This window comes from Lytechinus variegatus, chromosome 5 (genome assembly GCF_018143015.1).
Source record: "Lytechinus variegatus isolate NC3 chromosome 5, Lvar_3.0, whole genome shotgun sequence".
In the NCBI taxonomy this organism is placed as follows: Eukaryota; Metazoa; Echinodermata; class Echinoidea; order Temnopleuroida; family Toxopneustidae; genus Lytechinus; species Lytechinus variegatus.
In genome coordinates, this window is record NC_054744.1 from 37,446,432 (window position 1) to 37,461,774 (window position 15,343).

Genomic DNA, 15,343 nt, shown 5'->3' on the forward strand with positions numbered 1-15,343 from the left:
TTATACCCTCTCTTATAATCGAATAAACTTTAATTGGGACATTTAACTTTCAATCGGGCTGTGCTGCACACTGTATACAGTATATAGGCTAGGCGCAGGCCTGCGCTCGCTCGCGATCGCTGATAGTCAGACTAGTCAGCTGTATTACTATATCTTAAACATGTAGTAGTTGTATGGAACGTTTACGGTGTGTACTTCTTCCAGCCTTGGTGCGGATATTACCGCAGTTGTCCGTCTTAGTTGGTTGGAATTGTGAAGCTTCTCATCAGCCTTTCCAGACGATGTTGCCGAACGTCAAGGTGAATTTTAAACAAGAGAATAATTGAGAAGAGGAAATCTGCACCGAGTCCTAGGGCTAGGGCAGGGCAGGGCAGGGAGCTCCGGCCCGCCTAAGCCTCGGCTAAGGCTAAGCCTAAGGCGGGCCGGAGCTCCTGACCCTGGCCTAGCTGGGACTGGACTTTTACTTGCCTGACTCTGAGTTGTCATGCTTGTCTTGCTGACTTTGAGAGTTGAGTTGTTGAGAGAGGCATGAAACTGAGCCTTGGATTTGTCTGTAATTTTTGCCTTTGGCTTTGGTCATGATCTAATGTCGTTAGACTAGACTTAGAGTTGAACTAGAGGCTAGAGCCAATTAAGGCACCAGTCCAAAAATTGGGATTGTCCCAGAAAACAAGGATATCCTCATAGTCATAAACCAACACAGTAGAGGCTCACAGCCAATATGGGAGACTTTCATGACTCATGACTGTCTCCCATGAGAGAGATTATCTCCAATATCAGAGACTTTTGTAAAGAATTTGGGTATCCTATTTCAGAAACAGGACTCCAGGTTAGGAGACCAATTTCCTTTATTTACATTTGCTGCAAAAGGATTACCTTGGAGGTGAATAAAAATGTGATAAGCAGATTCCTCATGAAAAATTAACCCTATTCACTCTCTACTTTGAAAATTCACCATCACCTACTCTTGTTTTGATAAGGATTTTCATTGTCATCCACACAGAAAACAAATGGGCTTCTGACCTCAGTGAGACAAAATTTTGGGTGGAAAAAAATTGTTGATGTTGTTTTTTTTGTTTTCTCTTGCAAAGCAAGTCTCCAATTTGGAGAGAGTCTCCCATATTTGCCTTGCACCTCTACTGACCAAGACAAATCGTGTCTTGATAAATTGAGATTGTCCTTGTTATGGGGACATTTTTCTTTTACAATTCTCAATTGTGTTGCGTGCCCTTGCAAATCATGATATTTCTGGTCATTTTCACAATTGGGTGAGACACAACATCGCTTATGCCTGTTTATCTTATTTTTGTTCAATACTAATTTAATTAATGTTTTGTGTTATATGCTTTGTTTAATTTTCAATCTTACATCTTTTTGAGTTATTTTTGTTTAATTAGGACCCCATGGAAGAACTGATATTTTGTAAATATCGCTAAAATGGGCTATTCTCCATTGTAAATATTTTCTTGAGTTTCATGTATTTTATCTATGATTTTTTATGGAAGTAAACAAAAAAAAAACAAAAAAAAATTGAACTGTTTGTAAGAATTAATAAAGAGTAAAGTATCAAAATTCTAACCCGCAATAGAGATGAAAAGTTGTGCTATGCATTTGAAATATGAATATTTTAAGAACTGTTTATTGGAATTCTTTTAAAAGAAATGAAGTAGATCTATATCACAAATAAAAAGTTGGAACGAATATTCATCCTTGGGCTAAAAATGCACTAATTTTTCTAAATGAGTTGGAAACTGTATTACCATTGTAATATCATTGGATTTGGGTATTAATTACCTTCATTGGAATTCCTTTTCTGTGCCTTTATTCCTTAAGTTTGCCTTTTCTGTTCATATTTTGTTTTCCTTTTCTTTATTTGTGCCCCCTTCCCGGGGGGCCACTTCCATTCACGAGTGGATACCATGCGCGACCAAGGGTTCTCGAAAAGCACCCTAAACACGTAATTTCCATATTCTGAAAATGAACCCCTTAACAAGTATTGGCGTGTGAAACGTACCCTACCCTTAACAAGTATTGGAACAAAAACGATACTCTTAGCAAATATTCCCTGAAATGAACCCCTAAACAAGTACAGGAATGTTTTATTGTAACGGTTCCTTCGGTCGTCGGCTTTACCTTATTTGGTTTAGTACGAACCCACTTCTACACCTCGCGCAAATCGGACTCTAAACACGAAGTGTTGGGGCAAAAATGACATCCTTTATAAAACATTTTAATTTTGTTTTATCATCCCCGCAAATTAGACCCTAAACACGTAATTTTCCTAGCGAAATAGATACCCTTTTTTCATTATTTTTGTGTTTTTGGCACCCTTATCACGTTACGTACGTAACGTGCCCTATCGTGAAAAAGACATCCTTTTTACGTGTTTTTTTGGTCGCGCATGGTATCCACTCGTCAATGTAAGTGGCCCCTCCGGGGCCCCCTTTCCTTTTTTTGCACCCCCTGAAAGTGGCCCCCAGGGCATTTGCCCCCTCCCTTGATAAGCCACTGCCAAGAATACAGGGCATGAGGCAAGGAGATAAAGAGTTTTCATTTGGTCGCCTCAAGACTTACACGTAGCTTAATAATTGAAAATTGGGCAGATTTCATTTATTACTTAATTACGGTAGGACTCTGATCCGTATCGTTTCCTGTAGGGCCGACTTCTTTAGTCATCCCACATTTCCCTAATACATGTAATTAGTTTTACTCACTTGCATTCATGATAGTTTACTAGAATTTTATTAGATTTTAGACCCAATCATTCCTTATTTTCATGATTACCATCATCATTTATCATCATCATCATCATTATCTTCTTTATCATCATCATTATCTTCTTTATCATCATCATCATCATCATTTTAAAAATTAGGAAATTTTAGGCCTGAGCGGGTTTAAAAGATAAAAGATTCAGAACCATATAAAGTATATTTATCACTGTTTCATTTCAGATACGCTTTAATAGCTATGTTGTTACACTTTTAATTCCTTATGCTACAGCCTGAGAAGACTTGATTATGGAAGGATCTGAACTCATTAATAGACCTTTCTTGGACCTGCATGGAGCTGACAAACTCCTTACCAAGCTTTATAATATCCAAGCTTCAAAATTAGAAGAACTGAAAAGTTTTGCAGACCAAAATTTCTACATCAGATTAGAAAGTCCCATCGATATAGGTGGCAGTGAGGATGAGAGATGTGATCAGTTTATTCTAAAGGTATTTCTAGGAACAGCTTTTTCTTTCAAAAACCCATTTTAATATGTCTTACATAACATACATATATGGAATTATTAATGCAAATTTTATCACGAACTGTCACAATTTACCCCTATATGTTTTTATCCTTTTATGTTAACTGTACATGTATTCTCTGAACTTCTGTCACAGGAAAAAAAAGTCTTGCATTCCCCTAAGATTATTTTTCACAACACAAGTAAAAAACTTCATAGAACTGTCATTTAAATCACTTCATATTTTTATTATTAAAGTATCTTCTTGACCCTTTTTAAAAATTGTAGGCCTAAGTGTACTTCTTTATGTCATCAAAACAACATTACCTACATCATGGAATAGAATGCCAAAGATCTTTGAAGTATGATTATTATTTTTAAGGCCAACAGTTGATGCTTAATATTGGTTGACAAATACAAGTTGTACTAATCTACCAACTCATTTCCTTACATACATGTAGTTGTACAACTCCAAAGACTCTGCAGATGGAAACAGGGTGGAGTTGGCAGTCAACACCATGGCATTCCTGTCCAATAAAGAGTTTTGCTGCCCTCGTCCAGTCCGTAATATACATGGCAAACTTGTGCATCTTGAGGCTATCTCTTGTAATGACGGAAAGGGTAAGATGATTCTATTCAATTTTACACTGGACATAGACCGACAAATTTGTCTATTTCTGTCAGGGATATGCTCCGATGAGACTTTGTCTGTCTCTGCAGTATCCCCTCCATCAATAGACTGATGATGGACATTGGGCTCGTAGTGGCTGAGGTTTGACCGATGCTTGACTACAGCATCTCTGGAGAACAGGATGCCAGTGCACCCTCTTTGATAACTCTGTAATTCTCCCTTTTGAAAGAGAAAACAAAGCGTTTGAATAAAAATTATTATTTTAACTAAACAATCAGCATATGAATATGCCAGCTAATCATGTTCTTGTTACCATTTTCAGTTTATGATGAAGTTAAAATGGTAACACGATTGTGAGTTGGCTGGTGCATTCTGTTAGTCTGTTGACAAATGTTGAATGTTTTTATTCAACTTGCTCTCATTTCAATATTTTTGCATCACCTTTATCAAAGGTATAAGTATCCAATAGGATTTAAATAAATGTAAGAGCAACCTATTCTAAAAGAATGTGCCTGTCAAATCAAAGATTATTTGCCAATCTTTGTCTAAGCCTCAACGTAATTACTGCCATTGTAACAAGTACTACAAACCTTCTATTGATTGTACATGAATTTGGTATTATATATGATGCATAATATTTTGGTCACATTTGCTCTACGGCGAGTCGAAAACAGCAATTTTAACATTTCAGCAATTTTAACATTTGTTTGGACCAGCTACATATAGGTGGTTTTAGTAAAAATGAATAAAACGGATGTTGTCGACTTGCCGTATGTAAATGTGACCGTGGTATAAATCTAGATCTACTTGGATATTTTCAGGTTTCGTTGGAAAACATGGTGTGTATATGGTAACTCTTTTGTCATTCTTGCCTGGTCATCCTCTTGGGTCATTGAACACTATTCCAGATGAGATCTTAGTAGATATTGGCAAAAAACTTGCTCACCTGCACAAGATTTTAGAGGTATAGTGGAATTATCAAATATCAACAAACTTTAATGGCATCATGTACGTTTGGAACGCATTGCTCTCAATGCCTTTTTTATTGATTTATTTTAATTATATAAAGCTGTCATCGTGCATTTATGATAAAGGGCACCCCAAATGCCATCTTACCATGCAATATTAATACAATGTGATACTAGTAGTAATGTAACTAATCAAACTGTCAGTAATGATGATGTTGCTGTAATTTGGTTCTTTTGTGCATTCTAAGTTTCTAACCTATACATGTATGATGTTGTTTATCCCTACATATCTCAATTATCTTGGGTGAATTTAAGTAGTTTGATGAAAAGAATCATGATAAATTGATTTTAGATGCAAATGAAGTAAATAGTCAAGAGGAAAATTAACAGAAATTGGTGTGGAAATCTGAGTTTGGCCATTAATTTCTCCCAAAACTACCAATTTTACACATTGCATATTTGAAATCATTCAAAATAACATTTGATTCTCTTTAAAATGATACCATGCTTGTTATGATCATGTCATCACAAAAAGAGCAAGATTCAAAAGTGTGAGATGATGTCTGAATTGAAAAGCTGCAAAAACAAGCAGAAATAGTCATGAAGGGTCAATAAAGAACATGATTCTTTTGTCTGTGTTGTAGAGATGAAAATCCATTCAAATCAAGCCCCTGCTTCTTCATTTTGTCTCACCTGCAAAGCAGAGTGAGACTATAGGCGCCGCTTTTTTGACAGCGGCGCCGGCGTCAACACCAAATCTTAACCGAAGGTTAAGTTTAAAAAAAAAACAGCATAATTTAGAAAATATATGGACCTAGTTCATGAAACTTGGCCATAAGGTTAATCAAGTATTACTAAACATCCTGCCTGAGTTTCATGTCACGTGACCAAGGTCAAAGGTCGTTTAGGGTCAATGAACATAGACCATGTTGAGGGAATCAACATCAAAATCTTAACCTACATGTAAGGTTAAGTTTTTGAAATGTCATCATAACTTAGAAAATATATGGACCTAGTTCATGAAACTTGGACATAAAGTAAATCAAGTATCACTTAATATCCTGTATGAGTTTCATGTCACATGGCCAAGGTCAAAGGTCATTTAGGGTCAATGGACTTTGGCCAAATTGGGGGTATCTGTTGAATTACCATCATAACTTTAAAAGTTTATGGATCTGATTCATGAAACTTGGACATAATAGTAATCAAGTATCATTGAACATCCTGTGCAAGTTTCAGGTCACATGATTAAAGTCAAAGGTCATTTAGGGTCAATGAACTTTGGCCAAATTGGGGGTATCTGTTGAATTACCATCATAACTTTAAAAGTTTATGGATCTGATTCATGAAACTTGGACATAATAGTAATCAAGTTTCATTGAACATCCTGTGCAAGTTTCAGATCACATGATTAAAGTCAAAGGTCATTTAGGGTCAATGAACTTTGGCCAAATTGGGGGTATCTGTTGTATTACCATCATAACTTTGAAAGTTTATGGATCTGATTCATAAAACTTTGACATAAGAGTAATTAAGTATCACTAAACATCCCATGATTATTTCAGGTCACATGACTAAGGTCAAAGGTCAATTAACTGTGGCCATAATGGGGTATCTGTTAAATTGGCATCATATCTTTGAAAGTATTTTGGTCTAGGTCATAAAACGTGGACATAATAGAAACCAAGTATTATTGAACATCTTGTGCGAGTTTCAGGTCACATGACCAAGGTCAAAGGTCAATGAACATTGGCCATTTTGGAGGTATTTGTTGAATTACCATCATAACTCTGTAAGTATATTGGTCTAGTTCATAAAACTTGGTCATATGAGTCATCAAGTGTCACTGAACATGTGTGCGAGTTTCAGGTCACATGACCAAAGTCAAAGGTCATTTGGTCTTTGAACTTTGGCCATTTTAGAGGTAATTATTAGATTGCTGTCACAACTTTCAAAGTTTATAGATATAGTGTATAAAATGTGGATATAGGGGTAATCAAGTATCACTGACAAGTTTTAGGTCACTTGACCAAGGTCGAATATCAATTGACATAGTATTGTATCATTATATGAATGGTGTGTTTTGTAAATAATTATTTTATAGTAGTTTTCAAAGTCAGCACTGCTGCTATATTGAATCGGGTGATGCAGGTGAGACCGCCAGAGGCATCCACTTGTTTATGTTTTGTTGTGGTTTTTATAGTGATGGTAATGTGAGATAACATGGTTGTGGTTTGAAATACCCATGCATGTTTGTTTGTTATGAATTTTGACCGTGCCCCACATTTTAAGGCACTGCACCTCCATGTGAACCACAATCATATCATGTAGGGTATCATTTTAAAGAGAATTAAATGATCTATTCATTGGTATCAATTGCACATTAATATTCACAAAAACTAAATTAACTAAAACCGAGGAGGGATAATCGATCAAAGTCAGATTTCCAAACCTTTTTTGAGGAGTTTATGTGTATATGTATGTTTCTCAATTTTTTTCTAAATGCTTAATAATGAACACACTTAAGTTATAACCTGATTTTCGTTTTGACTTGTATTATTTTCAATCAGGCCTCCCTTGATGGATTTTGTAATGAAGATCGAAATCTTCAAAGGTTGGTAAAGGTACTACTAAACCATTCCATGTTATTGATTTCTTTCTTGAACTATATCTGTAGATCGATCTATCTATCTATCTACAGTATCTATCTATCTATCTATCTGTCTATCTATCTATCTATCTGTCTGTCTGTCTGTCTATCCATCTACCTTTCTATCTACCTTTCCATCCATCCTTCCATCCATCCATGTTGTATTTTGTATTTATCCAGTCACTAAGGCCTATCTATAATTCATTTATATTCATATTGTATGTGTGTTCAATTATTTATTCCTAATTTGTTAAATTTTAGTTTTTGATTTATTAATATTATTGATATGCAAATTCATGGAAATATTAATTGCATGTATTACCATTAAACTTTTTCACTTCAGATGAAAATTTTATTTTTTTCCTCCAGTTGTCGTCTTTGTTATCTTAGTTTCTGACAAAGTAAAATTGCCAACGCCAACTCTTTTCATAATGTTTCCAGACGTTTTCTTTTTTAATGTTATGTATTTCTTTGTTTTTTGATTTTTTTTTTAATACAAATCATGACAGGCCATTGAAAGATAAATTGAATCCTAAATTATTTAAAGCAGACCAATTAGAATTAGAAACAATCACCCTTTTTGAATTTCGTCTCCTATAAACTTTGTATGCAAAGTATGAAATGAACCAATTTTGCCATGACATTGTCTCGTAAAAAGTCACGTGGCATCACAATTTTTTTCGGGGCTTTCTTTTTGTGTTCTGGAAATATTGACCAAAGCATTGTGTGGGGGCCATCTTGCCCCCCCCCCATCCTATTAGACTGAATGTGCAGATTCCCATGCTGAGAGCGATTAGTATTAATAATAATAATTGTTGTACATTTATAATATGCAATTTCTATACGTACATGTATATACTCAACTGCGCATTGCAACCTTAAAGGGGAATGAAACCTATGGAACAAATAGGCTTGTGTAGAAACAGAAAAATCAAAGAATAAGAATAAAGAAAGTTTGAGAAAAATCGGACAAATAATGAGAAAGTTATGAGCATTTGAATATTGTAATCACTAATGCTATGGAGATCCTCCCATTGGCAATGCGACAAGGATGTGTGATGTCACTGATGAACAACTTTCCCTTTTGACGGACTATAAAATACCCTCAAAATGTCTCTTTTTGCTTTTTCTTATGATGATACAAACACTCTATCCATGATGTATTCTAAAAAAATATTTATTACATGCCCTCTTGTAGAATGAACACATGATCTATGGATAGTTGTGATAAAAGAAGCAATTCAAGTGAAATATATACTTAAGTAATGGGAAGAGTTGTTCACAAGTGACATCACACATCTTTGTCGCATTGCCAATTTGCTATCTCCATAGCATTAGTGATCACAATATTCAAATGCTCTTAACTTTCTCATTATTTGTCTGATTTTTCTCAAACTTCTGTTGATCTGTTTCTTTGATTTTTCTGTTTTCACACAAGCTATCTTGTTCCAATGGTTTCATTCTCCTTTAAAGGTGAAATTGTAACAAGATAAGTACACAAATAATACAATTCAGTTATAATTACCGGAAAGGGGGAAACGTAGGCCTACTACTGTATCCACAAATATTAAAAAAAATGACTTATTTATTGAAACTCTTGAGAAAGGGAAGCTTTTAGTTTCGTTTTGAATAAGGTAACAGATGATACATTTCAGTTGTTTGTCAATAGAGTATACATCATGAAATCAGAAAATCACATGTTGATTATGTAGTTCAGATAGGCATAGCACACAAGGGAGCATACTGGGGTTGAATAAATTTGGGGAGTGAAAGGAAAAACAAAGGGTGTATGGAAAAAACACCTAAACTTAAAGATAAATTCCAGTTTTGGTAACGATCTCAAAATGACTTTTTACAGAATCTAATATAATGACCACCCGAGTGTCTGCTTGTATGAATAAAAAATATGTGCCAAAGGATTCTGGAAGAAATTGTGTAATTGCTGAGAAATAAGCAAAATAAGCGCGGATTCGGTCATTTCCGTCGGGTCTTTATTCCAGCAATAATAATACACTATCCCACGTGTGCCTATCTGTGTTGGTGATCTTCAGTGTGAACATTTTTCAGCGTAGATTTCAAGATTCCACAAAGTTCAGTTTATGTAACTATACCAGATCTAGATCCTCGATGATATACTGACAATTAAGCCTTGTTTTACAGTCTTTCTCATGAAATCAGTGTTTACTGCAACTACTGGCATTTGTCTTTAAACCTGTGATCCTTGGATTTACATACTAGCATCACAACAGTCTGATCAGTTTTGCGTATTATAAGTCAAATAATTGTCTCAATTTAACAAATTAAACATGCATGTTTAGGTCCTTTTTTAAAGTCCAAGTTTTGTTTCTGGTAATTTAAACAGATTTGTGTGATATATCAGTACTATGAAAGAGATTCAACATTGCGAGATTCACCTGTAATTGCACAATTGGACAGTAAACATTCATACAGCAATTTGGCCTATATTCTTATTGTAACAGGAATTTCAAGATTACAACCATAAGAAACCAACTACCTTCTGTAGTGGAGAGTGGTCACTTGAGAAAGTGAGTGGTCAAAGACATCTACTGGATCTAGTGGACGATACTTTGCTGAAAGATGCTATAACAAAAACTATTGATCTCTATGAGGAACATGTTGAACCCATTCGTCATCTTTTCAAGAAAGGTTAGTAATGCTACCTAAAGTGTAGTAGTCTACAAATGTAGACTTAAAGACAGATCATGGTGTTGCTGAAATTCCATTATGAGTGATAATTTGAGTCAAACTATTTACAAGACTTGGCAAGGGTCAAGCCAAATTGAAAGAAACAAAATATTTGATGGGATTTGTAGCTTTAAAACATCTTTACCCTTATAAGAAATAATGCTGAAAAGTACAGTGCAACATCAATTTTTCTGATCCTTTATATCATACAGAGTGTGTTTGCCTTGAAGAGAATTAGACCAATTTATAATGTCATGTAATTTTCTGTTTTTATGTTGAAGGGATCATTCATGGAGACTTTAATGATGATAACATAATCATCTCAAAGGAACCCATCCCTAAACAGTCTTCTAAGAAGTTCATTGTGTCTGGAATCATCGACTTTGGTGAAGTCGAGTACTCCTGTCTCATCTTTGACATTGCCGTGGCATTGTCAGAACTTGTTGTGACCCACGGGATGTCTGCTCCTAGGCATTTCCTTGAAGGGTACCTCTCGAAGAAAAATATACCCATCACTGAGAAAAATTTGCTGTATTACCTGGTGTTAGTGAGGTATGCACAGCGCATCATGCTCAGTCTGGAAGCGAAGCAGAGAGATCCGTTAAATGAATACATCATGAAGGATTTGGAAACTTGTGCAGGTCTACTTAGAAAACTGCTTCATATGGAAAAGAATGATGTGTATACCATGTGGAATATTTAGTCTGCTTTCAAGATTTGAAACATAATGAGCCAAGCTCTTCTTTTAGCCTACCAAAACTCTGAATTGTCTGCAGAATGTAATAACTTTCTTGTTATCCACTTCGAATGATTTTTTTTCTTTCAGGACTAGCAGTCTATTTCAAAAGCAGAAATGGTTATGAAACAAAATTTGAATTGAGTTTGCTTGATATTATTACAAATTTCATTTAATCTTTTTGCATAATATTTTTTCACAACTGAATGATAAGGGGGCAATAATTTTTTGAACAACTGTATGTCAATACTTTTCAATTTGTTCTTCTATGATTATTTTCATTATGGTTGGAGCTATTGCACAAGAACTTATGTCGCTTTTCTATTACCAAATTCCTTCCATTATCCAAGGTTTCTCAGGTAATATCTCTTTCGCTTGAATAGTCTGTGATAATGAATGTTTATTACATGTTATGTCTATAAAGTATTTAAAAAATAATCATATGCTTCTGTTATTCAATAACATAACATCAGTAAAATCAACAGACCTTTAACTCTTCCTTTATTGCATCGACTTTAAGATTGTGTTTCGGTATTGAATTTTGTTCTGCTGCGGTAGAATGCGAAACATTGGACTGTGTAATCTGTAATAAAATTATGGGAAAATGGTAATTGGTGTATTGTAGCCAGAATAAATTAGGTTTAGGAATTCATTTGTATATCTATTATCAATGCACGTACATGACCTTGTTCTCACTCTTGTAGGTTTGGTAGTAAGAGGTCTGAAGTTATAAGAAAGGAATGTATTTGAAAATAACCGAGTATTGTCGTTTGACGAGTGCTTTAGAACTAAGAAGGTCAAAATTGAAGTCACCTGCTGTATGATATCGTTTATTTTCTAATGTTATTTTGTGTAAACATTGGGTAATTAAGTCAATGAAGACATCCAAATTCAGGTGCTTTGTATATAACCCTGATATTTACGGAGGCTACTTTTCACAACTGATTTGGGTATACAAGATTATTTCACAGGGCTCTTTTGAGCACTCTGGTGGCAAAATCATCCCAAACCTGTTCAAACCAGTTTGTGCTGATATTGATTGATTTATTGTAAATTCTTGGTCCAAAGCCTTGACTATGCAATCACGTGTTCAAAATTCTATAATTTTCCATGAAAAATAGTACAGTGTAGGTGATGCTAGGTGATTTTATGGGAGTTTGTTCACAGACGGATGGAGAATGTTTATAGGTTTTGGGTGCGGTAATATGGCACCCTCAATGCTTCACAATTCATAGGCAATGAGGTATCCAGTTTGTCTTTATTACAGGTCAGTGGGAAATGATTAGATGGGGATGTGTTAAAGCAAAGCTGCCAAGTAGTACTGATTTTCCATATTAAGTACTGAAAAAAGAGAAGAATACTGATGGTTTCATCCAAAATACTGATTTCTTAAGTTTCAGTATTTGCGTTTTCCTATAGTATTCCTGTGAAAATACTAATTTCCTCACCAAAATACTGATTTTCAGCCTTGAAAATACTGATATGTTCTTGTTCAGGTTGGCAGCTCTGTTAAAGCCACTAATCCACTAGGGTAACAAAATCTGGAAAGTGTGGTGTCATTGAGCAATTAGCCATTGATTTTCACTGATGCACTTGCCTTTAGCCAATCAGATTCAAGGATTTTCGTCAATGAAAATTGCTGACTATTTACTTCATGAAACATTACACAAACTATGTATGAACTGGTATGCATATAATAATGTATGTTCTCAGGAATCATCATATAGATGCTAATGCAAATAGGGATCACATCTTTTCTGGCAAGTTGTTCAAATTTATTGCCAAACAGTAAGTGTGACCAAAAATATATTTTTGTAGTTAAAATCTTCTAACATTGATCAGTACTATAATTTCACCTTTTTGTTTCACTGAACCAAGTTATGCAGATACCTAGTAATCACTTTTTGTGTTCTGGTAAACTGTTACATAAAAGTTTTTGCTCAATTTGCTCTCATTTCATTGTTTCTGCATCAATTATGTTCACCCTTAGTATATATGATCCTTGAGTAAATTTTTTTTTTTAGTTTCAGATGTAACTGATATATTTATAAGATAAGTGTTCAAGTGGCATTTTAAAACAAAAATAAAAACATTACATAGATGTTTCTTACATCCTCAAATGTAAAGTTATTTCTGTGTAAAAGAAGAATGAATGAAGAAAATATTTATTGGTCATCACACTTCTTTAAGATTGGAGTGTTAGATAATACTCTAATAATTTGCATTATTACACATACAAGCCACTTTTTTTCAATATTACATTTAAACCCTTTATTGATTATCCTTTCAGATGTTTGTCTGCTTGAATACCTGTCCTATGTATTTTACATTATCTGTACCAATGAAGAAAAAGAAAAGAGTGCAATTTTGTTGATATTTAACTCTAATATTCAAATCTTTCTTCATATGTATTATCAGTTTTTGCACAAAAAAGTGTTTTCACACTGAAATTTATTTTGTGATACATCGGATATATTGCTTTCATTTTGCATTCATTTTCAACTCGTACAATATTATCTCGCTACCGAGATTGTTGCGAAGGTGGAATCCTCCATCCGTTCGCTTGATGCCGAAACTGTCGGCTCCGTAAGAAGAGAGATAAATGCTATCCTCTCCTCCGCCGAACCGCCTAAATCGAACATTACTCCCGGCATGCGCAAAGCCTTGAAATCGCTCAAGGAAGACGAGTCTATTATGATTTTGCCAGCAGACAAAGGCCGCGCCAGTGTTATTCTGGACACCGATGTCTACCGCGCCAAGATGTCCGAGTTAATAGAATCCGGCCCCTATCACGCTATCGGGAAGGACCCGACCGATCGCCTCTCCCGCAAGCTTTCCACTATTCTTCGCGGCTTTCACAAGAATGGTGACATCAATGATTCTACCTACCGTAAGCTAAAACCGTCGCAGAAGCAACCGCCCAGGATCTATGGACTGCCTAAGATCCACAAAGCTGACATCCCGCTTCGTCCGATTGTGTCATGTGTGAGTTCGTTTGCTTACAACACGTCTAAGTATCTCGCTGATATTCTTGCTCACTTAGTCGGTTCCAATGGGCATGCTGTCCATAACTCCGCGTCGTTTGTTGATTTCCTGCGCAGCGAAACCATACAGGAACATGAGGTCATGGTTTCATTTGATGTGGTATCATTGTTTACCAATGTACCCATCGACGCCGCATGCAAGGTCGCACTTAGCAGGCTCGGACGTGATGAGAGCCTACCCGAGCGCACACAGTTATCTCCGGCCCAGGTAACTGAGCTTTTGAGTTTTGTTTTGCAATCTACGTATTTCATGTTTGCCGGCAATTTCTACGAACAGCAAGAAGGAGCAACCATGGGCAGCCCTTTTTCCGCAGTGATCGCTAACCTGTTCATGGAAGCTTTTGAGGAACGTGCACTGAGTAGTTGCCCGCCCGACTGCGCCCCTAGAGTTTGGAAGCGTTACGTAGATGACACGTTTATCATCACGCATAGATCCGCCGCCGATGACCTTTTGAGCCACATGAATTCGCAGCAGCCCTCCATCCGTTTTACCATGGAGCAGTACATTGCTTATGATTTTAAAGCAGCTGGGGTCAGTAAATGAACACCACTGCTCGATGATTATAATAATTAATAGAAATGGGGGTGGGATCGACAAACTCACCAGGCAAAATATGACATCTGAGGAGCGTTGTCCTAGTTCAAGTTCTGCCAGTCAGCCATATCAGTCAAATCCACCGCAGCATGGCCGGTGACGTCACAAGTAATCATTTGGGGGTGGGGTAGGGAAATACGTCGCTACTACAGGCCCCCCCGTTTTGAAAAATTTTGGTCATATTTTCCAAAAGAATTAAAAATCTGGACAAAATTCGGCCACCCAATTTGGAGCGACTATTTCCCGTTGTACCCTCCATAAATTTCCACTGGAGAGCACTAAAAAAAATTTTTTTTTTTTTTTTTTTTTAAAGAAAAACCATCCCCCAAGAACACAGGGTCCAAAAACTTAAAACAAATGTGGATCAAAACGATCCAATAGGCCATATAACATTAAATTTGAACACCAAAACAACACCAATTTAGTATCCAAAAATGGCCAAAACACATTGGGAATTTGGCGAATGAATATTATTTTCGCCTAAACATTCCTTCAAAGAAGGGAGAATTCTCTAATGGGCAATTTTTAATCGACCGCCAAAAACCTAACTTAATCTAGGCGGTTGCCCTAATGACCAGATCACAACGCCTGGTAGCGTTGATCCGAGTCTCCCGGACAATTTCCTCAGAGATAATTTATCTCCGAAGCAATCCCCGAGCCACGTCAGGGTTTCCCAAGGATTTCGTCTCGGGAAATCTGCTAATTCCAGGATCCCATAGCCTCCTCTGCCGGGTGTCAGGCAGTGCCTCTGGCTGCCCCTTCCTAGAAGGGAATCCTG

General features: G+C 36.0%; 2 protein-coding genes across 4 annotated transcripts; both read left to right on the plus strand.

Moving 5' to 3' along the window:
• The first annotated feature begins 129 nt into the window (after positions 1 to 129).
• On the plus strand, positions 130 to 11,706 carry LOC121416068 (hydroxylysine kinase-like). Of its 3 annotated transcripts, none has more exons than XM_041609518.1 (7): positions 130 to 299; positions 2,955 to 3,221; positions 3,697 to 3,856; positions 4,688 to 4,830; positions 7,405 to 7,458; positions 9,965 to 10,151; positions 10,472 to 11,706. In XM_041609518.1, exons 2-7 carry the CDS (start codon positions 3,021 to 3,023, stop codon positions 10,891 to 10,893), a joined length of 1,167 nt encoding a protein of 388 aa, XP_041465452.1. In that variant the 5' UTR covers positions 130 to 299; positions 2,955 to 3,020; the 3' UTR covers positions 10,894 to 11,706. The 3 variants fall into 3 exon arrangements, with proteins under 3 accessions (XP_041465452.1, XP_041465451.1, XP_041465453.1); XM_041609517.1 differs by having other exon boundaries at positions 131 to 299; positions 3,004 to 3,221; XM_041609519.1 differs by lacking the exon at positions 7,405 to 7,458 and having other exon boundaries at positions 131 to 299; positions 3,004 to 3,221.
• Positions 11,707 to 13,578: 1,872 nt separating this feature from the next.
• Positions 13,579 to 14,514, plus strand: LOC121415446. The gene has a single exon (XM_041608649.1). It carries the CDS (start codon positions 13,579 to 13,581, stop codon positions 14,512 to 14,514), a length of 936 nt encoding a protein of 311 aa, XP_041464583.1.
• Positions 14,515 to 15,343: the final 829 nt, after the last annotated feature.